The 23,006-nt window shown below is 39.9% G+C and overlaps 1 protein-coding gene across 1 annotated transcript; it reads left to right on the top strand.

Moving 5' to 3' along the window:
* Positions 1-9,369: 9,369 nt before the first annotated feature.
* On the top strand, positions 9,370-21,353 carry PRRG4 (proline rich and Gla domain 4). The gene is made up of 6 exons (XM_053979179.1): positions 9,370-9,649; positions 10,356-10,470; positions 13,574-13,737; positions 15,006-15,054; positions 15,750-15,885; positions 16,621-21,353. Exons 2-6 carry the CDS (start codon positions 10,365-10,367, stop codon positions 16,847-16,849), a joined length of 684 nt encoding a protein of 227 aa, XP_053835154.1. The 5' UTR covers positions 9,370-9,649; positions 10,356-10,364; the 3' UTR covers positions 16,850-21,353.
* Positions 21,354-23,006: the final 1,653 nt, after the last annotated feature.

The raw sequence follows: 23,006 nt of genomic DNA, 5'->3' as shown, positions 1-23,006 counted from the left end.
CTTTTTGGTTGAAAGAATTCTCTAAATTAATCCTAAACAGATGTTTTCACAGCGGTTTGGTAGCACATGGTTTTTTTTGGGGTTTTTTTTTTTTTTGTTTCACTTTGTGATGTTGTAAAAAACCCTGAATAAAACAGATCACCCAGTATAATAAAGATGTTTATAGAAAAAAATCATCTGAAAAGAATCTTTATTATAAAGAGTCATTTTAGTAGCATTAAATAGCATATTGTTTAATCTTCCTTGCTGCCTACTCTGTATTATTTTTGTTCCTATGTTCTCACAGGTTTCATTGTGCACTTCAGCACCTATGCTTTCCAACATACAGGTATATGCATTAAAAAATGGTTTTGATTGCTTTTACAAGAAACCACAGCTTTTAAAAGCATCACCCACCCAGCTTGAAGTTGAGGCAAAGTGCCTTGAGGTGCCTTCTTGTGTGTGTTGGTTCTTGGAGGAATTTACAGAGCATCCAAAAGTTGCTCACTTTACTTCCTGCACCTGCAGTTTTTATATCTGTTTGTACTGTAAATGTATTTAATGTATTAAATGTAAGTACACCACAGGATTTTATTTTATTTAGATTCTTCAGTACTCTTTTGGGCAAAATCAACCGCCTCAAAGTGACTTGATGCCAGTAGTGTTTTTATTTAGCCTTCCCTTGCATAATTGGTATCATCATTTTTGCAACATTTTTCTTATACAAAAAAGTAAATCATAAGCATTTTTCTAGAGAACTTGGACAGTTCAGCATTGGGGAAAAAAAAAAAAACAAACTACTGGTAACAGTGGTGATTCCACCACAGCAGAATCTAAGAGCTTATAAAGGAAAGTCAAATTTGCCAAGCCTTTAAAACCTTCATCATCCTTCATGTACTTGTGGCCTAGATGCTCAAAAGAGAATGAAAATTCATACCAGATTAATAACAGAATCCTAAAATTTAATTTTCCTTGTGTGCCTTAAATGCATTTAACAGAGAACAGAATTTCTCATCCCTTGTTCAATTACAATTAAAAGTCCGTCCTATTCCATGGGGCCTCTGTCTCCCTAGAAAAATATGTAAACATGCCCAAAACTCTATCAATACACAGATTATTTAAATTTCATTTTTTGTTTTCAAACTCAAATGGTCAACTTTTCAACTTCTACCATCTTCCACATGATTTACTGTTTCTGTTGTTCTGTTACTTCATTTCTGAAATTGAGCTGCAGTCACACCCAGACTCGTGCTATGAAAAGGTTGGATACAGTAAATAATGAAACAATGTGGGGAAATTCAGCTGATGTCCTCACTAGAAGTTAATAGGAAGCTCTTGTTTGTTTAGTAAAACAAACAATATTGTAATTATGGACACAAAGAGTATGGGGATTAAATACACAAGATTTATGTTGAACAAAAGCAAGACTGTCTCAAAAACATTCACGCACCATGATTCAACCCACCTGTTTAATCCATTCCACTGGAATAGCTCAGCTCTTTCACAACTGCCAATCACAGACTTGCAAAATGCACCTGGGAAAAAGAGGCAGAACAAGTGATTCACTCGTTTATATAATTTACTGCTTGATCTCTGGCTTATTAAGAAAAAAATTTGACTGAGCCCACAGAGCATCTTCATTAATATGTTAATCACAATTTACAAAGACAAAATAAAATGCATCTTTGTCCAGAGAAACAATTTAATATTAATGCATAGAGGTGAAAAATGTTTCAACTCTAGCTCCTCTTTAAGGGAGCACGAAGCAGAACAAAAGGAAGTCTGGATAAAAATTAAATAGCAGACAAGAGCTCAAATACCTGAGGAAATGAGACAATGGTGAAATAATCAAAGAAAGCATCACCAAAACCCCTGTTCCTTAGAGAAGAAAATGTATGAGCCACACCATAAATAAGATGGCCCCTCCTGTCCTGGAAGCTCCTTCCAATGTGAAAGATTGGAGCCTCTCCCAATTATTTATTGCTGTTTTAATTGCCTCATGCATTTATGGAGGAGGCTGTTGAAGGCCCTGCCATCCTCCATGTCACACAAATTCCTTCTGTCACGGACACAACAAAACCCAACACATTAAGTCCCTTCTCCCAAGACATCTTTTTAAATTAAAAAAAAAAAAAAAAAAAAATTGCTCCCCAAGATCCAGAAGCAAGGAAACTCCAGAAGGCTTTTCATATTCAACTCTTCAATCTCCAGATAAAAAAAAGGAAATAAAGGATTTTATAGAAAGCATCCTCAAACCACCTTGAGGCAGGGCTCAGTAACCTTCTCCAACACACAGCAATAGCTTTGTATGAATGTGACAACATGAGGTTCTCCTAAAGCATAAGTCAATTAATTAATACAGATTATGTTCCCAAGAAGGGACTCTCACTAAGCATTAGAGTTTGGCATCCACTGTGAAAAATAGTTTGCCTTTGATAGAAATGTCAATAATTGTATATACACCTGAGATGCAGTCACTAAAACTAAACTAAGTTCTAAAACTGACTCAATTCTGTCAGAAACAAAGAAGGAATCCATAAAGCAAAAAGAGACAGAATTTGTACCACTACTCTTTGCTGGAACACTCTACATAGGGAGACTGCTGAACTGAATTTTCTGCATATTTTTTTAGGCAGAGAGACTATTTAGGCAGCTTTTCATCACTGATCTTGATAATATTTTTCAGAAAAACTTCTGTCTAGTCTATAAGTGTTTCTAAAACCAGCTTTTACAACACAGCAAAGAATGACTTCATCCTCAACAGAGCTGGCTTTGCCTCACACGTGTGGAATTCTCTCATTTGGACTAAAATCACCAAAACTTTGATTTGATTACTTCTTCAAAATCAGTAATATCCACTTTACTCTTTATATGGGTGTAATGTCCTTGGTCAGTTTCCAGAAACTGTAATCAATATAAATCAATATTAAAAAAACAGCACAATATGCAGGAAGAAAACCACATGAAAAACAGTAAAAATGTGATCTATTATCAACCCAAATAACCATTCCATCTACTTAGATAAAAGCACCTCTCTCAGTTAAAGTTGTCTTCTATGCACCACTGCAAACAAGTTGAATTTTCAACATTACATGCCTAATGGAACTTAAAAATCCCTTTTTCACAGTAAGTCTTCAAACGGCTCTCCCACAATCACAAACAAGTTCCTTGTGGATCAACCAAATCCACAGCAAATAGAAACTGCCTGTATCACAGCAACAAACACAAAGTTTACAAATAGATCTCCACGGCCACCACAGTAAGTGCCAAGCATAATGGAAACATCAAATCTTTTGCATTAGTGCACGTCAGAAGCTGCACTGCTGCTGCAGCTGAGCAGGATTAAAACACAGCCAGAGCTTCCAGTCTGCTGCTACATCACTTCACCTACAAACAACCCACAAGCTCCATTTTGTTAGAAAATGAAACCTTTCCAAGACAGCTTTGACAACAGATCCTCAGCAGGGACATTCCAAATTTTAAATGGAAGTGTTGCAGGAGAAGGCTGAGAGGCCACCACACAGCTCCCTCTCCTGTGAGCCAGGAAAGGAAACTGGTTCAATCCAAAATCTCAACTCCACAGAGAAATGGGTTACTGAGGCAAACAAGGGAACACAACAGAAATAGCTAAGGAGCTAAATGGAAATCCCAGAGCTCCGAAAGTTGAGATCAAATGGAAACATCAGGGCTTGGGCTGTGCTAGAAGACAGTATCACAGAACCAGAGGATGGTGAGGCTGGGAGGAGGTCAGTCACTGAGTGCCTCCCACACCCAAGCAGGGACACTGCTGCCAGCTTTGCAAATCTCCATGGGCAGAGACATGGAGACATGGCAATTTGCAAATCTCCACGGGCAGAGACATGGAGACATGGCAATTTGCAAATCTCCATGAACGTGGACAGAGACCCCACAACCTCTCTGGGCAGCCTGTGGAGTCTTAACTTCTTTTTTGCCAGGGTTGGGATTAAATGCGTGAGACAGTATTTATTTCTTGTTGGGACTCAGATGTTTGTTAGTTCTTATCTGTGTTACAGTCTCACAAACCCTGAGTTCTACAGCCCTTCACTCCAACAAACTAAAAATGGAGCCCCATCTCCCTCTCTATGAGGCCTTTTAAGGATAAACTGTCCAATTAAGAAATGACACCTAAATTATTTTCACTTTTAACCCAATAGCCAACTACCCATGGTCCACAATGTGGACTTTTTATCCAATTACACAAAACCACCCAAACCCATGGAGAAGAAGGTGAAGAAGAAGGAGCAGCCACTGCCCTAAAACCTCCATCTTGCCTTATATATATTACTACATTCTAAACCCTTAAACTCTTAAGTTTTCCACCCTGTGATGTTACACACTTCTATCCAAACTCCACACCCACAATCCCAGTTCTGTCATTCCATTCTGGAAGCTTCTCCACGGCCTCAGGTCAATGCAGAGTTCTCCTGGGGGTCAGTGCCTGGCAGCACAGAAAGTCTGGAATTCTCAGCAGCCAGGGCTCCAACACCCAGTTTAAAAAAGCAGAAGAAAGAGTTTCCTTAGGTTCAGAAGGAGCCTCGTGTGTTTCAGTGTGTACCAGCTGTCACTGGGCAGAGAGCCTGGCTCCAGCTCCTTTACATCCTCCCCTCATCGATGAGGCCAAGAGCTTTTGTCCTTGCCCAGTGACCTTAAACACCAAACCCAGACGGGGTCCTTTCACCAATCAAAAAGTAACTCACCAAAACTGCACCAGGAGAAGCCAGAAGCAGATTTCCATCACGCTGCTAGAAGGTTTTGATGTGATTTTTTTCTACCCTGTGTATATTTGGGAGCAAATGGTTTCCAATGAACCAGCTCATGGTGACAGTTTTCCAGAAACCATTTTATGGAATGCTCACATCAGGACATTTATGTAGAAGTCTCACAACCTAATAGTCTTTTTCATGGAAAAAAAAAAAAAAAAAATTTGGTCTTATTAAACTTGCTGCATCTAAAAAAATTTTTGAGCAAGTGACAATGCAGAATTTTAATCCTGTAATTATAAGTAATTATACATTTATAATTAATTTTTAAAATTTTAATTATAAATGTATAATTACTTTTGTTATTTATGTGTTATTACAAGTGTCTATGATTATTTCTGACCAATATGAATTATCTCACAGCCTAGTGGATAATAACCAAATATTTAAATTATGTGTAGGCTTTCCTAAAATATTTTTCAAAAATTATGCCTGAAACTTAAGTTTCATTCTGAAACTTAACTGACCTGTCCCTAAAATCCTAGTTAGTTTGCTACTAAACCCCTATTTATTTTCCATGTTTGTTGCTTTTCCCCCTACACTGCCATAGGATATTTGTGCCAGAATTTTATTTTTTCAATTCGAAAAATCACTAGCTGTCTTCTGAAGGAGAAAAGCAACAACTTCAGCAGAAGTTAATCAGCTAAATTCAATTTTTAATTGTAAAGAATCTCATGATGAATGCTTAAAAGAGTCCATCATGAAATAAGGTCCATCATGGAATAAGCTAAGGCAATAGCCTTAGCTAAAAATGAAGTGATTTGTATCTGAATTCAAGGCACACTTCAAATACTACTATAACAGCATTTAAAAAGTAACATTGATTCCAAGTAAAGATTTACTTGATGATTGATTTTTCAAAGATCATAATATAACTATCTTTCATTAGACCAACCAATTTAACTGAAAAACCAGGCATTTCTGAAGGAAGCTGTAAAGGACACCAGGGAGGACCCAAAAAAGAAGCTTTTCCAAATATTGGCCTGCTCTAGAAAAACCCTTCCCTCCTGCAGGTACTGTGTGCAGTGGGGTCCCAGATTTCTCCAAGGTACTGATGTGGTTCACTTGCTTGCTGACATGTTTATTGCTGAGCATGATGGTCAAAGCCCTTTGATGTTAACTGCAGAAAATCAATAATTAAAGTCTGTTACATTCAATTACCTCTAGCAAAAAAAACCATTACTCCTAAATCAAGCTGCCTGGACAGAAATGTAGTTAACAAATATAAGAACTTTCAATAGGTTTCTGTAAAGGACAAATCTATGCCATATGATTCAGGATATCAAATAAACCATTGCAAAGAACGGACCAGATACACACAGCTCCACATATCCTTGATAAGAGGGTTTGTAATCCTTAATTACACATTTGTGTCATTTCATTATCAGATCAACTGAAAAATACTGCATGAGAAACTGAACAGTAAGAAACTTATTACTTGAATTATGGTAGGATATATTTCCATCCAAAGTCTTCCTAATCAAAAAATCAGTAAAGCATATTATTCTTTACTATACTGAAATGAATTCCTGAATAGTAAAAACAAATACAGCACTATTTATTTGCAGCAAAATAATCAGTATATTCAAAATCAAATTATGAGTGCATGAACATAGATTGGTACCATCTTCCTTTTGTGAGGGTTACACAGTCCTGGTTCAATTCAACAGCACCATATTTAATTTCTCCAACAATATTTTACCAGACATCACAACAAGTGAACTTCTAAAATATAGGTAAATAACTGTACTAGCTAGCATGGCAAATAATTTAAAGATATTTTTAGAAACATGAATTATATATTCACCCAATGTTAAAAGCAAGTGATATAAATTAATTTCCTATTTTCTACCTCTCCAAATATTTTAATTATATATCTACTATACTGTATACTGGTATTTATCTGGAAAGGTTGATGAAAGTAATATCTTAATTGATAGTTCCATCCTTCTGAGCATCTTCATCACACAGCTTGCTAATCAAAGCTATTTTACCTGAAAAAATACCTCACAAGTAGGAAAGTTATATGCAAAAGGTACTTATTGCCCTGCCATGCTAAAAACTGCATATACATGGGAAATATTCCATTTAACCTCAGCACTTGCTGCACCCTTTTTTACTTGTCATTGCCTTTTCTCTGATCTGCATAACAAACCAGAAGTCAGGCACACTTCTCGTCACCACCTCTCATTTTTCACACATCCATTTACCTGCACAGCCACCCTGAGTGAGGGCTCACTGCCAGTCCCCAGGATCACAGAGCTGGGAACTCTCAGAGTCTGACTCAGAGGGACACTCAGGAGAAAGTTACAATCTCCTCTGAAGCAAAAGACTGTGCTCTCCTGTTTTTCCCAGTCTATAACAACTTTTTTTTTTTTTTTCTACATCTCAGTAATAAATAAGCTATACTGGTTTTGAAAAACCTCCACCACGCCTGCAAAAGCACCCATGCACACACAGGCAGAAGACACAATTTTTTTGCTAAACCATGCACTAAAACAGAAGTATTTGTGTAACCCTTGATGAGTGTTAAAGCTCTGAGGGCCTCTCCCAGCAGAGTCCTGCTGCTGCATTGCTCCTCCATCTTCAGAGCAGGGGTGAGATCCAGCAGAGAGTTTGGATGGGGCTGATCCCTCAGTCTCAGCCCACTCCTGGAGCCATCTCCTCTGATAGGGGCAGGGCCAGGGGATGGATTCACATCCACTCCCCAGAAGGCATACATGAACAATTCCAAAAAATCTTTTTCCCCCCCTCTATTAACAGTGTTATACAATGCTGGCATAACACAATGGAGATTACCTGCTACTTGTACAGCAGAGTTTCCTCACGCAAAGCTGTTGTTAGGACACAAAGGAAGTTCCCACACTGGCATGCAGGTATTTTACTTACACTTCAATGCACCACAGAGCCCTTGTACATTCATGCCCTTGCACTGGAGCTGTCAGCAGCTATCTCACAGCTGGCACCACCCTCTCTGAGACACTCAGGAATTCAGGGTGAGGGCTGAGTAGAGGGTCATGGGACAAAGTAAGGCCCTTTACAAAGTAATGGTAGTTTCTCCTGCCTCCCAACAAGTAGCAGCCAAGTATTCTTATCTCATTATTATCCAGATAATAAACAATCTATAGTGTTTTCTTCTAAAATATTATCTTAGTTCTCCACTGTGTTATAAGCATATACACAACCAGAATATAGAATTTTCTGTTGAGATCTCCACCAGCTAAAAATCATTAGAGTCATCCCAGCTGGTAAGTTACATGTTCGTCAAGTGCCTCTAAACGGCAGCGTGCTGATGTCATAAAGGAAATATTTAACAGTCATCATTCCTCCAAACAATCCTCCTTATTTCACACGTCAGAAGTTTCTGGTTTTCTCCAGGGAATTTCTGATCACTTCCACTAGTGTTACCCAATACCCCCTCATTCTACTCTTTCCTGCTTCTGTATATACAAGTCATACCAGCACTTAAATAAAGAATACAATCCAAAGTCACTCCTGGAGACACACAAGCACAGACACAAATCACTGTCAGTCCCTGGATTTCTTAGTAGCAAAATCCTTCCACTCATGTATCCCAAGAGTTTCTTTGGTGTGCAGCTTTTAACCCAGCCTATCCCAAAATTTTTCACATAGTTCATGTTCCCAGCATGCAGTATTAAACAAATCCTTACAGCAAACGTGAAGCATTTCATTGTTGCTTTCTTGTCCTTTGGAGAAGCCACAAGGGCCACAGATCCACGTGCTCAGCCCGGCCTCTGCTCTGGGAAGGAGCGATGGGAGCTCCTGAATAAGTGTGTGCTGGGGCAAACCAGCCTCCTGCATTTCAGGGAGCCACTCCTGCCCCTTTCTAGCCTGTAAGGTTAAGGGTTACCGGCACTGACCCAAACCAAACAAACCCCAAACAGTAAAAAACGCAAACAAACAAACAAACCAAAAAAATCAAACCAAAAATAACCAAAACATCGTTTTCACATGTGTAAAACTACTGCTGGTCCTTCCAGCTGCCTGGCTCGGAAAGCTTGGTGGAGATAAGGCTCTCTGATAGGTAAATGCTTGCTGATAGCTAAATGCTTGCTGATAGCTAAATGCTTGCTTAGCCGCGGAGCAGCAGCACCTCGCTGCCGAGCCCGGCGGGGGAAGCACACCCTGCCCCCGCTGTGCCATCACCGGGCGCTTTCCTCCGGGGAGCAAAACCCCCACCAGCTTCTCAGCGCCGCCAGCAACCCCGGGCGCAAAAAGTCCGGCTTAACAGAAGAAGGGGTTTGCGGGAGCAGAAAGGAGCCGCTGCCTACGCCGCGGGCTGAGAGGTCAGGCAGGTGTCCGGAAACAAACCCAGGGTAGCGCCCGAGGGAAAACCTCTGCGGCAGCCCAAGCGCCCCCCATGACCTCTCTTTGCCCACGCTCCAGGGGCGTTTCTGCTCCCGCCCAGGGGCGGCCCCAGCCGGGGCTCGGGCACCGCGGGCGGGGGCGGCTCAGGTGCAGCCCCGGGACTGCGCCGCGCCCTTCCGGGAAGGGGCCGATCCACACCTGATCCACACTGCCCAGGGAGAGGCCGATCCACACCTGATCCACACTGCCCAGGGAGAGGCCGATCCACACCTGATCAACACTGCCCAGGGAGAGGCCGATCCACACCTGATCCGCACAGCCGGGGAAAGGTTGTCCCAGCACTTGATCTACTGAGATCCCGCCGTACAGCCAGGGAAAGGCTGTCCCAGCCCCTGATCTGCCGGGATCTTGCCGCACTGCCAGGGAAAGGCTGTGCCAGCCCCTGATCTGCCGGGATCCCGCTGCACAGCCAGGGAAAGGCTGTCCCAGCCCCTGATCCGCCGGGATCTCGCCGCACAGCCCGGGAGGGGCTGCCCCGTGAGCCGTTCCCGCCGGGACAGGTAGGGCAGCGCTGGGAAGCGGGATGAGCTTCTTCTTCTTCCGCGGGCGCTCCCCGGGACCCTGTCGTGCTCCCCGGGACCCTGTCCTGCTCCCGGCGCTGCCCGGGCCGGGCGGTGTGGCAGCGGGGGTGGCGGGGCGCTGTGCCCGGGCCCCGGGCGGGCCGGGAGCGGTGGGGCGGCTCTGCGGGAGCGCCCGGCCGCGGCCCCGAGCGGCTGTGGCACGTCTCCGCCTCGGGTGGCGATCGTGTTTTTTACCTGTGTGGGGTGACTCCGTGCAGAGTTACGGGTTCATTTCATGCCTCTGACAAAACGGGCTTTGTAGCTGTTCCCGTCGGGGAGATTTTGTTACCTCGTCCGGCGGCAAAGGCGAAGCTCTGCAGCTTCAGAGCCCACCTGGGGCACCCTGCGGGGCTCTTTCCCCATCAATTCGCCAGCGAACGGGGCCGCCGCTCTGTTGGGCCGGGAGAGGAGAGCGGGAGGCGGCGAGAGCGGTGACATGTGCGGGTGTTGCACAACGAGAGCTCCGCAAGAGACAGGCAGGACCAGTTCGGCTCGGTGTCTCTTCCAGGGACCCATGAGCCTGGAGTGCGTGTAGGTGCTTGCGCTGGGTGACTTCACTGCCAGGATTCACTCGGGGCTCATCGCTGACACTTCAAAGGATTGCGCTGTCATTCTCGGTTAACTCGCGTTGGTTTCTGTCTGACAGATCCCGGCCATGCTCGCGTTTTTGGTAGCGCTGTGTCAACTGCATGTGACGGTGTTCGCGTTTCCTCACTGCCCCGGGAGATTAAATAACTTGAAGCAACCGCAATGGAAAGATGGTAACTCCGTTTTAACGCGACTTTGTGCCTTCCAAAATTGTTTCTAACTTTGTTTTGCTGGCTTATATAATTGTTTGGTTGTTGTTGTTTTGGTTTTGGGGGTTTTTTTTTGTGGTTTTGTTGTTTGGGTTTAGGTGTTTTGTTTTTTTACTTTATGAAAAAAATTAAGCTCTTTTATGCTTAATCTCAGATTATTTTAATATCTTTTGCTGAAATGATTGATAATTGACTTTGGTGTTAATATCAAGTATCTATCAGATCTAGTAGTAAGTGCAGACTGGGACAACTGAACTTTTTCCAGGTCTCTGGGATTACTGTGGTTGATACAACCAGAATCCTTTTCAGTAACATGAAAATTCAAAAAGTTGGAAACCTGTGTTAAGACAGTATTGTTTTGGTACTATTTGAGCACATCACAGTTGTATTTGTATATCTGAAATGGCTTTGTATTTGAAAAGGTTTATTTGTTGTTTTTTGAAATGGATATTTTCTCTCAATGCCAGGCCCCCTTACAACGCCTGGAAAGATAAGCATAGTGCTGCTTTTGCAGTTCTTCCCTGTGGAGGGACAAAAGTGGAGAGGAACTCATAAAAAACCAAATATGTGCTCCAGAGAGACTCAAGCACTACAAAGCAAAGCCATGTGATGCTCAACATTTTAAGCATCAGGGCTTCAAAAAGGAATTTCTATCTTAGCTGTCCAGTCTTCTCAGTGGACAGTGAGTGCTGAAACCCTGAGATGGATTTTAAAAAGGAGCAGAAGGGTCCTTCAGGGCAGTATGTGGAGCAGAAACATGGCTAGCAGAAGAGTGCTTGTGACAGGTGATTTGTTAAAATCCATATTGCTCTGGGCATAAAATGTCAGGCTGCCTCTTCCCTGTGAGCTTCTGTGAGAACTCTTTCCTCACAATAGGCCCAGACCACTCCTTCTTTAAAGACAGAGTTGGAAAGAGAAGTATCCAATTAATATTCAATATTTTATCAATAAAATATTGGATAGTTTATATGTATAAATAAATAATCCAATAATTTAGCAAGTACAACAGATGCCAAAGGTATGGGGTACCTGCATTGAGGGGTCCCCCTTCAGCATTTTCTGAACATCTTTTACCAGCAGAGCAGCTTCACTGAGAGTTTTGTGTGGTTGCATTTTTAATTAAATGCTGGGCATCCTAGAACTGTGTGGATCATTTTATCAAACCAAGGACTGCAGAACTGCATCCAGGTCCCTCACACTCAGGACACAATTCAAATCCATCTGTTTCGTTGTTCAAATATTGTTTTAATCACCAGGCAGCAAGTAAGTTGGAGATGGAGATATGTGACAAAATGAAAAAAGTGCAGATAAATGGATAAAAATTCTTGAAAAGAAAAAGTGGCCCATGTACCCCTGGGAACTGAGGGTTCTCGGCTCCAGGCAGTTTGATTATGCATTAATTTTTAAACAAAATGCATGAATTCTCTAAATAAACTCAAAGGACAGCTAATACTACTTGCATGGTAAAGACTGAAACACTACTGAGCCAAACTGAAGATTTCTGCTTCAGAAGACTGAAGTTACTTTTGTAATTTGCACTGAACCAAGAATATTGATAATATTTTTTTTTCCATGTAATTATTTTCCCTTTCTACCTGTGGGATTGAGGGAGTTTTGGTTTTGGCTTTTGGGATTTTTTTTGTTGTTAAGTCCTTTTCTCTGGTTACTCTTCAGGTATAGTATAAATATTTTAAGCTTGGATTTTCTTGCAATTGCTTTAGAATAACAAAACCAAATGCATGTGCACGTGTAGCTACTTCAGTATACAGTGTAACAGCATGCAAATTATATAAATATGTGCTGTCATATTCCTTACATATTCTATCCTATTGAAGACATAAGCAACCAAAATGTAAGTTATGCTGCACTTTTCTCAGTTTTCAGAGAGCACAGTGTTATGAGATACCACTGCAAGATCTAACAGTAACTGTTAGGGTGAAAATTCCAGAGCGATGTGATAATCTTGCCAAACAGGCTAACAAGAACACAAAGCTAATTTGTCACTGAATAGCTTTATCCTGAATCTCATCTCCTTTTTCAGCCATCCAGCTTGGTATGTAGCAATGCTGTTTCTGCATTACCATTGCAAAAATAATCCTTCAGTCATTTTGCTCAATCAAATAGCCTGAATTTTGTGGACATAGATTAGGCTTTCACCAGAAATTTAGTTTTGTCCTGTATTTTTTTTTTTTAATGAGAAACTGTAGCAAGAGCAGGCTAAAACTTGACTGTGGAAAATGCCTAGTGAGGAAATACATTCCTGTATTCCAAAGCCTTCTATAATTTCACTCACTGTTCTGGAATCTCACCTCACCACTTACTCCATGAGGCCTCACGGAACACAAAAGAAGAGAATCTCTTCTTTTCAGAAGTCTTCAGAAATGCATGTTGTCAGTAAAATTCATATCATGGACAAATTTAAAACAAATTAACTTGGCAATAAAGCTCCTTTACACAAAGCTTGGTGCCACGATTGTGAAAAGAGAACGATTGTAGAATGAATAGGAGTCTGCTGATGTGATTTAAAAACTAAATTCTGGAAATAAAATTTGGTACTCACAGATACCAGAATATTGATAAATGTATATTTGGTTTTTTCCTTCCCCTACCCTTGTGTCCATCAGCCACTAGATGAGGGTGTTGCTTACTTTGGGTCTGACTGAATTCTGCTTTATGTGACAATTTGTTCTTAAGAGCTCCAGTAAAAACTGATGCTCACATCCCAGAAGGGGTCACACCAAAACTTGACCAAAATTTCTCATGACAATCAAATTCTCCTGGCCAGGGTAAGGAATAGCTGAGCTGGCTTATGAGAAAGGCCATTTTTATTTTATTTCTTTTATTTTATGTTTATATTTATTTATTTTATGTTACATGGTTGGAAAAGATAGTAGTGAAGAAGATATTTCAGGAGGAAATCTTGATATTTCTTTCCCTTTTATGTAACTGAGAGATGCTAGGGAAAGAAATTATCCCAATGTGTTAAAATCTTTACCATTCTTTTAAAATACCAAACCTACCCTTCCTAACTTGTTTTAAATCAACTTGATTTTTTTTTTTTCATTAGTGTTCACATCTGCAAGGGAGGCCAATTTATTCATTGGACGACATCTTCTGAACAACAGATTTGATTTTGAAGCATTCTCAGATGATAACCTGGAAAGGGAATGCTATGAAGAACTCTGCAATTACGAAGAAGCAAGAGAAATTTTTGAAGACTCTGAAAAAACGGTAGCAGTTCCAATGGAATTTAATATAGTGAGGGAGGTGATTGACTAAATACCTGCATTTTTGTACACAGATTATTGTAACACAAATTCTTGTACACAAATAGTGTAACTCCTCCAACACAGCACTGAGAGATGACCACTTATTTTGTTCTAAAAGCACATATCCCAATTACAGGGGGTTCTTGCTTTAGATACACAGTGAATGCACTTGATTATGTATCATTGTCTTAAAGACTTTATATGTAGATTTAATTCTGCAAACAAATAGAAATGAAGCTTCAGAAGTCCCACTTGTGGATATCCCTAGATTTTCATACTTCTGGATTTTTTTAGTAACTTCTCAGCATTCAGTTTAAATGTTTCACATTATTAATTATTAATGTATTAATTGGCTGATTACATCCCTGTGTCATGCCCAAGAAGTGTTTTGTAAGAGTCCAGTGTGGAGCAGACCTGCAGTTCAGCTGTTGCTGAGTATTCCTAACATTCTAACTCCCTACCTAGACGTGGCTGAGAAGAAACCTGGTGTATATATAGATATAAAAAGAAACAATGAGAAACCTCTCAGCTCAATAAAGGAATGTGAGGATTGTCTGAAGACTGGTTGTTGCACAAGCAGCAAGAATCTCTTTGTGATTCTAGGTGTGCTCTGAAGAAAGAGTCAGGGATACACCCCTGTTCTAAAGGTGGAAGTGTTACCTTGCTATTGCTAACACTTTCCTAAGAAAAAGGTCAAATTGCTCAGTTGAAATCCTGCTGGAGTCTTTTGCTAGGTAGCAAAAGTGAGAATTATAGCTCAACACATTTAATGCCTGATGGTCATACAACATAAAAGTTTTTCTCTTAAATGAACCCCACTATTTTTCCTAACTGATGTGAATTCAAGTTCTGTTCATGCAAATGTTGGAATCTTAAGAACTTAACTTTGCCTCACATACTGTTTTGTAGGGATTTGCAAAGAAACAATTGTAAGCATTTTTTTTTTTGGTGTCAGAATATACCCTAACTTCTGTTGTAATCTGGCAGAAATATGAGGTAACACTGTACAGTTAAATACACTTTTTTCTTTTACCAACTGGGATCTGCAAAATTTTACTGCAAAGTTGTAGAAGAAAAATACCATGGGATGAGTGAATACAAATCTCTCAGCAGGATTTACTTCTGTTTATGCCATTGTTAAATTCTGCCCATGGCACCATATTAAATATAAGTCAATAGGCCTGTCACTTATGCATCTCCTAGAAATCTGATTCTTTTTGGGTTTTATAGATGGATTTTTGGAAAGAATATTCAACTAAAGGCCCTATAATAAAAATAGGTAAGTAATCTTTTTACTTTTTTATTATATTGCAATATTTTCTGGTTGTTAGAATACTATATTCTTAATAGATCAACCATTCAGTTAAGGAAATCAGAAATAATCTTTTTACTGAAGATCACCGTGAACTGTACAAATATATTTAATTATCTGATACGAAAAAACTGAAGCATCTTAAAGTGGGATCCATTATAGGTCTGCAGGTAAAAACAATAACTTCCTTGACCATTTCTTTATTACACAATTGGTAAAGTTTGCAGTAATTCTGTGGCTGTGGTTTGGTTTTGTTTTTTCTCCCCCCCCATTTCTTTAATAGTAATATATAACAGCCTGATTTAGGCTCAGAGTAGTCTGATGACAGATGTTTAATAAAAAAATGGTCAGTTGGACTTGAGGAAGGATTTACAGCCTGACCAAGGGCACAAGTACATGAAGGAATATTTGGAAGGCATTGGGAGACAGGCATCTCAACAATTTCACGTAGAGAAAAGAGGACATCAAGTCCCTTTTGCTTTAAGTTGATTGTGAATGATTCTCTTGGGTTGTGTTGCACAGATTTACAGCTTCTTACAGCAAGTTAGGCATTTGTGGAAGGAACAGCCTAATAGCAGTGCAAAAGTAGTATTTTACAGTGTAAACTGCAGGCTGGCTAGATGGAAAGAACATAATGAAAATCACCAATGCTTTCTCTCCAGGTGATGAAGCACTACAAAAGATTAATGTCACAGGACTGCTCATCAGCCTGGTTGCTGCTGGAATACTGCTGGTTATAATTGCACTGATTATCTTCTACTGCTGCAAGAGCAGATGCAAATCAAGGCAACCACCAGGGTAAGGAATTTCACTGCTTAAAAAACCCAAACACACACAGAACAAACTCTTGCTTAAGATTGGCATTTAAAAATCACTGTGGGTTTGTCTAACTATTGTATTCTTGGAAAATCCAGTGGAAATTCTAGTTCTTACCTGCCTAGGAGCAAAGTTAAGTGAGCACCAACAGTAGTTATGCTGCAGTTAATAACACAAAAACATTAAACAATATTGCACACCCAAACCTTTGGGTTTGCCTTTTTCTTTTTTTTAATGTGTGTGTGCGTGTTCTTGGTTTCAGAATATTCTTACTGAGATGATGGAATAATTTTAGCAGGTGGGGGCCTGCAATGGGAAGTCTAACGTGTTCTGTTGGTGCTTTCAAATAAGCTGTATGTTCTTCATGGCACGTGCTCTGCCTCAGATGTGAAGTGGTTGTGGTAGTAGATGATGAAGCAGTTTGGAGGAAATGCTTTTTTTACCAAGTCTCTACTCCTGAGTGCTCCTTTGTCCTAAACTTGAAAGGAAAATAAAAGGATTCTGTGCTTTCTCTTCCCTATGAATATCACATCACTGAGCTATTCTTACCCTGTGGTTTGGAGGGAATATTTGGCTTCTGCTCTTTGTGATCACTGAAGGCATGGTTTTCCTCTTGTGGGGTTTTTTGGGGTTTTGTTTATTTTACGATTAAGACTTAATCTTCTTGCTTCCCTTTAACGCAGAAGTGTCCACTTACCTGCTGTTACCTTTCTTTAGGTACTTGGGTTATGTGAGGAGCAGAAGACGGAATTCGGCCAGCATCTTCAGGAGGCACGAGGAGTTCTCCTTAAGCCCCCTTCCCCTCAGAGCTGAGGACTCAGGACTGCCCACGTATGAGCAGGCAGTGAGCTCAGCTGGACAGCACAGCGTGCCCCCACCCCCTTACCCAGGGCCCCCCAGGCACGCACGGCTCTTCCGAAAGTCCATGTCTCTCCCTGGCCCCTAGTCACAAACCTGCTGCTGGGCTGAGGGGGGATTGCTGCAACGTAACATGCTTTGGGAGAAAAAGTGTGTGCTACCTTGCATATTGCAAGATGATTTACACAAGTGTGAAAGATCTCCTGGACAACCAGGAAGGAGTGAAGTTCCCATTTGGGAAAAGAGGTCACAAAGGCTGCAGGACTGCTCTTTGCACAAAGGCACAGTGCCAAGAGAAGAGGATGCACCAAGAGCAAGTCTTGTACTGCTGCCCTCTTCCATATGAGCCATCCCATCCAACTATTGATGTTTCATTAATAGTTTCATTGTCTTTTTCTTCTGAAAGAACAGTATTTTAACTGCTCATATTGATAGTAGCCATTTTTTGTGACTTAATACTTTAAACCACCATAAAAAATCTACTTTGTTGTTTGACATATTCGCTTCTTTGCTGAGTGAATTTTCTATTCATTCTTGTAATAGATTTGAGTGCAAAAATTATTTCATAGCTTGATCTGTCAAATATATATATATATATATATATATAGTACTGCTAGTGGATTACACTGGTTTGGTTTAGACATTGCTGATCACACGACTTCATTTCTTGTATTTTTATGATCATCATTTTGCATCAAAAGGAAGCATTTGCTACATGGCACGCTACCAAGTCAGACAAAATATACTTGCATCAAACTGTTTTGATATTCAACAGTAAATACCAGGTCAAAGAGAGCAAATAGAATGCTGTGGGCCAGTGGGTGTTGAGCAAAAAGCCAAAGATTTGTCCCTTTTTAAAAAGCTACCCAGGATTCACAGGTAATGTTTCTTTCATAGCTTAAAAGCTGAAATGTAGAGAGAGACATTTAACTTTCAAACCAAAGCCAACCTACCCCCTAGAAGCACTTCAATAAGTGTGTCTTGCACTACAGGGGACAACAAAATGATACTTTTAACTAGAATGAGACATCATCTTAGCTCAAAAATCAAGAGTCAAGAACTCCTGGGAGTTGTTGGTTCACTGTATCAAGACAGTTTCTGTATCTACAGCTGTAGCCACCATTAATTTTACATCTTATTAAAATATCAACCCCCCAGCATTATGCAGCCTGTAGATCTTGCTGAGCCAATTGCTGCCCACCACTTGTGTCCCTTGGCCCCCTCAGCACAGGAAGGCAGAGCAGAGGGTCTCACAGGAATCAGGTCGGGCTGGTTTCTTGTTTGACAGTGGCTGTACAGTTAAGGCACACACCATTAAGTTTTTTAAGAAGAAACAAACTCCCCCTTCTTTCCCCCTCATTGAATCAATGCTGACAACAGCCAATTATATTTCAATTTGGTGCCTACAATCCACTTTATATTCTAAGTTAAAGGATTAAGGGTTGAAATGAATATGTAATATTTCACTGAATCTTATTGTTTGGAACATACTAGAAGCTACAGTGTTGTTGGGCGAGGTGCAGAAAATTGGTCTGAGATTTTCAATCTGCAGATGCCTTTGTAATAATGGAAACACTTCAAATCCTGGAATATAAAGAGAGTACCCTGACAGTGTTACACAATGCAGTCATGCCCTTTGAAAAACAAATACAATGCAGTTGGTAGCAGTGCCATTGGTGTTCCTGTTCACAAAACTTCACCAATGAATTTGGCTTTTGCTGAGTCACAAATCTCTCTCCAGCTTCTTTTTTTTGTTGTTGTTGAGAGATGGGGGAATCACCCTGTTGGGATGTTTCAATTCACTTTTGCCCCACTTGTAAAAGCATTTTGAAGTTCTGTAAGACTGAAATAAAAGAATTGTGTGAGGCCACCATTGACAAAATACAATGTTATGAGAAGCTATGCAATCATAATCTTGCAAAAACATTCTCCCATATTCCCCTTTCATTTAGCTAAGAATTTTAAAATTTTTAATGTGAATTTTGAGCAGTAGAGCACACTTTTACCTAGATGTTTCCTGGGACTCAAAAATCATTAAATAATGCTACTGAGAGGAGCACTGCAAAGGAAAGGGATTTCACAAGGCTTGTGACCATTCAGAGATTCTTCAATGTTACTACAGACACCTGGCAAAGCCACATTTTAAATACACTACAGAAATTGTACAGAATCCCATTCAATCACTGGAAATTTGATTTTTCTACTGTTCCTACAAATTTTTTGCAACTGATTCCATGCAATACATGCAAAAATCTCATCCTTCATAATTAATAAAAAAACTTAAGAGGGTGTTACTTAAACATCAATGGTGTCGTGCTTTGGGCAGTAAAGTGCCCTTTCAGTAGAATAAAACACTCAAATTTACTCCAGGAGTCAGCACCTTAGAGCCTGAAAATGTGCAGGGACTGACATTCAAACAGTGGTTGCACGTAGCATGATAATTTGGAAGACACATCCTGCCTTTTACAAAGAAGGAGCAAAGTTTAAAATTTAGTTGAATACAGTGTAAATTTACCTCTCCTGGTAGAGGGACAAGATTCCTCTGAATGGCACTTGTTTGGGTTGAGTTTGTTTTCCTTCTTTCATACACTGACTCCTGGCCCACTCTTACCTTGTATCTTGTCTCTTTTTAGAACTCATGGTTCAATAGGGTTAACAGAGGGAAAAATCAACAAGAGACAGACTATGGGGAGTTATTAATTTATATTAAAATTAAAATTCGTTTATTTTGCCACACTTCCAAATTTTACATGTGGTTTCTTTTGAAAATGGAATTGCTATTAGAATATATAAAGCAACAAACAACTTGTACTTCAGAGACCTTTACAAGGCCATGTAGTAGGAGCAGGGGGAATGGCTCTAAACTGACAGAGGCCAGGGTTAGATTGGATATTGGGAAGAAATTCTTACTCACAGGCTGCTCAGAGAAGCTGTGGCTGCCTCTAGATCCCTGGAAATGTTCCAGGCCAGGTTGGAAGGGGCTTGGAAGAACCTGGTCCTGTGGAAGGTGTCCCTGCCTATGGCAGGGTGTCTGGAACTGGATGATCTTTAAGGTCCCTTCCAATCCAAAGCATTCTGTGATTAAGTAGGAAGAGGAGGAGGATGAGGAAGATTTTTGAGGAGCAAAGCAACCTCAAGTTAACCTAACTTGTACAGAGATGTAAATTATCAGTGTTTTGATTTTGGCGTTTCTTTCCACGACCTTTAGGAAAGACAGTGGATTTTAAGTGATTTAACAGAGATCTACTATGACAGTTGAAAACAGGAATGTCTAAACAAAACACTGGTAAACACATAATTCTGTTTTAAACGTGTCATTATTAGTGCTGTTAGCCATTGCCTTGAAGAATTTTCCAGAACAGCCTTTTCAGCATCACAGAAGATTACGGCATGCAACCTTTTATAAAACAAGACAGTTTATTAATTAGGGCAAATAATAAGGGTCAGGAAAGTGATCTCTGGCTGTGTCAGTTGAAAAATAAATCACTGAACCTGCTTAGTGCTGCAATAAGAAAGCCTGCTATGTGATCCATCAATTATTCATTTATAGGTCTGGGGTTGTTGGAGTTTTTGTGAGTTCATTAGAACAGCAAAACAAAAGTATCACATGGATGTGCATTTCCTCACCACAGCTCATGAAAATGTGACTTGTGAAGCATTTGATTTTGGTCCTGTCAAGGTCTCTGGCAAGGTTTTTATTGGCTGCAGCTGAACTGGGATTGGAGCAAAAAATGAGATAACTGATCACTTCAGGTAATAAGAAGTATAATGCTCTGCCAAATTATTTACCACAATGCTGTTGCCAAACCCAGTTCAGAGTATTCTATTGTTATATTGATGCCCACTTCTATTAACTAGAATGTTTCAGTCTGATCTGCCCTTAAAAGTTATGTACTTTTGAAATTTGAAAACCATAGCAAAATTCCCTATCATTCCTGAGATTACCAGCTGTGAATAAGATTAATTAATTACCTGCAGCTTATTAGCAACACTACTTCTAGCTTTAGATAAACCATCAAAGTAATTAAAAAAACCAAAATCCAGCAGCAAACCAAACTTTTCTATCCACAGTCTCTCCTGCCAAGAAAAGTTTTACTGCTGCTATCCTTGCTTGTTCCATGTGGTATAGTGAACAGGAAGGAAATTCTGAGTTTAAAAGCAATTTTCAAACACTTCAAACATGGTCTTTCTATACTGTAAACATCTTTCAATTAATTCCTGTCACTACAAATTTATCACTATCATTTCTATGATAAAGAACTTCCATGTGTTTTCCTCTCAAAAATCTTAAGCAGGTCTTCTCAAATAACCTGCCCTTTATTTAGCTATTTTTAACTATTTCCAGTCATTTCTGAACTGTACAAACAGTTACTTAATCTTATGAACATATTTCCTTCTACTCATCTGTCAGAACACTTTGAATGTACTTGTCACTGGTTATATTTAATTAGAACTTTGATTTCAAGTGCTGTCATATTTTGGGTGATGGGTAGCAGTATTTTAAGCTCTACTAGTGTCTATATTATTTTGTAAAACAATTTCCAAATAAACATTTATATACATTAATCAAAGCAAAAGAGAAAATGCTAATTTAGCCTATGATTAAAGAATGAAAAAAACCTCTGACAACCCTTTTGATTTCTTTTAAATGGAGTTGGTAACAACATGCCCTCTTCTGAAAGCACTTAAAAGGACAAGAAAAATGGAGACAAACTTATTAGCAGGGCCTGTTGTGACAGGATAAGTGGTAATGGTTTTAAACTGAAAGAGGGTAAATTCAGACTATATATGATTTTTTTTTTTTTTTTTTTTACCATGAGAGTGGTGAAACACTGGCACAGGTTGCCCAGAGAAGTTTAGGATCCATCCCTGGAAACATTCAAGGCCAGTTCCCTTCCAACCCAAACCATTTTCCTATTAGATGATTCTTCATGGCATATAGCACTCACTGGTAGAGAAAAAGGGCCATGGTTTGTTTTCTTTAACATTGGCAATTTCTACTCTGGACAAAATCTTCCTGCTCCACTGCTCCAGTTCAGCTGAGCATCTGAGGTTCATGAACTGCAGACACTGAAGATGAACTCTTCAAGACAAAATCTAACTTAACCAGGTGTTAGCCCTTGACTTTTGTCAGGCCTTTGGTGAGCAGATTTAACACAATGGTATAACCAAAAAATACCACTTTGCTAGGGGTAGTGAAGTAAAATCCCCCCAGTGAGAAGCAGAACAGGCATGCAAAAGCAAGGCAGGAAGCAGGAATTCCTCATTTGGTAATGGCAATTTCAATCTGAAGAGGAGGCACACATGATACAGTGTGTGTGGACTTCCTCAGAGAAGCAGGAGGGCAGCTAGACAGAGCAAATATGGAGCACAGTGAATTTCACTAAATTAAGCCTCTTTTGATTTACCCTCTGGAAAAAAAATAGTCAGAACTGTGCTTTTTCTTCCAACCATACAAGAGGAGCTGAGCTCCACACATACTGCCCAAATCTACTCCTATATTTGAACATCTAATGAAGCTTTTTAACCAGTCAACTGAACTGATGTTTGAAATGCAGCTGATGGGATAGATGCTTCATTCTCATTAAGTATCTTAGGACAATTCCTTCTTTCACTCCATTTATATAAATTAATCGTGGCAAAAGAGAAAATGCTAATTTAGCCTATGATTTAAAAAATGAAAAAAACTTCTGACAACCTTTTTGATTTCTTTTAAATGGAGTTGGTAACACTTTTTTCCATGGTATGTTTGGTAACATTTTCACCCTAGGTGCTCTTTTCCATAGCACCTAAACTACTGAAACACTGAAGCAGTAGGGGCCAGCAGATGCAGGCATCTTGCTGCCTAGATTCTGGGAGCCTCCAGGAGCTCCCACTTTAAAGGGAACAGACAGACTGCATCTGGAAATATATTTCAGTCTAGAAACTGGTGCAGTTAAACATAAGTTTTGACATGGACCCATTTTAATTTCTGAAGCAGTGCCTACTTCATTTAAGAAACAAGAAAGACCTCTGATTGCTCGGTAGATCAAGCTTCAGTTTAATTTCTCTAAAGATCAGCAAGTACTGAATACATAAACATCCAATATTTCACATTAAATACACAGCATTGATGTCATACAAAGGAAAATATCTTCTAGTAAGAGTTAAAATAAAGTACTCCCTATTAAAAATATGAGTTTGTTCAAGATCAAAGGTTTTCTTTAGGGTTTTTTTTCCTACATGTCTGCACATTTCTCCCACTT

Source organism: Vidua macroura, chromosome 6 (genome assembly GCF_024509145.1).
Source record: "Vidua macroura isolate BioBank_ID:100142 chromosome 6, ASM2450914v1, whole genome shotgun sequence".
NCBI lineage: Eukaryota > Metazoa > Chordata > Aves > Passeriformes > Viduidae > Vidua > Vidua macroura.
The sequence above is the reverse complement of the archived record's forward strand: the minus strand, read 5'-3'. Positions and strand labels throughout refer to the sequence as shown.

Excerpts from the sequence above, each read along its gene's own strand:
- PRRG4 (XM_053979179.1), top strand. The coding sequence starts at position 10,365 with ATGCTCGCGTTTTTGGTAGCGCTGTGTCAACTGCATGTGACGGTGTTC. Across the intron at positions 10,471-13,573 it reads GCAACCGCAATGGAAAGATG|TGTTCACATCTGCAAGGGAG; the intron begins GTAACTCCGTTT and ends TTTTTTCATTAG. Across the intron at positions 13,738-15,005 it reads TTGAAGACTCTGAAAAAACG|ATGGATTTTTGGAAAGAATA; the intron begins GTAGCAGTTCCA and ends TGGGTTTTATAG.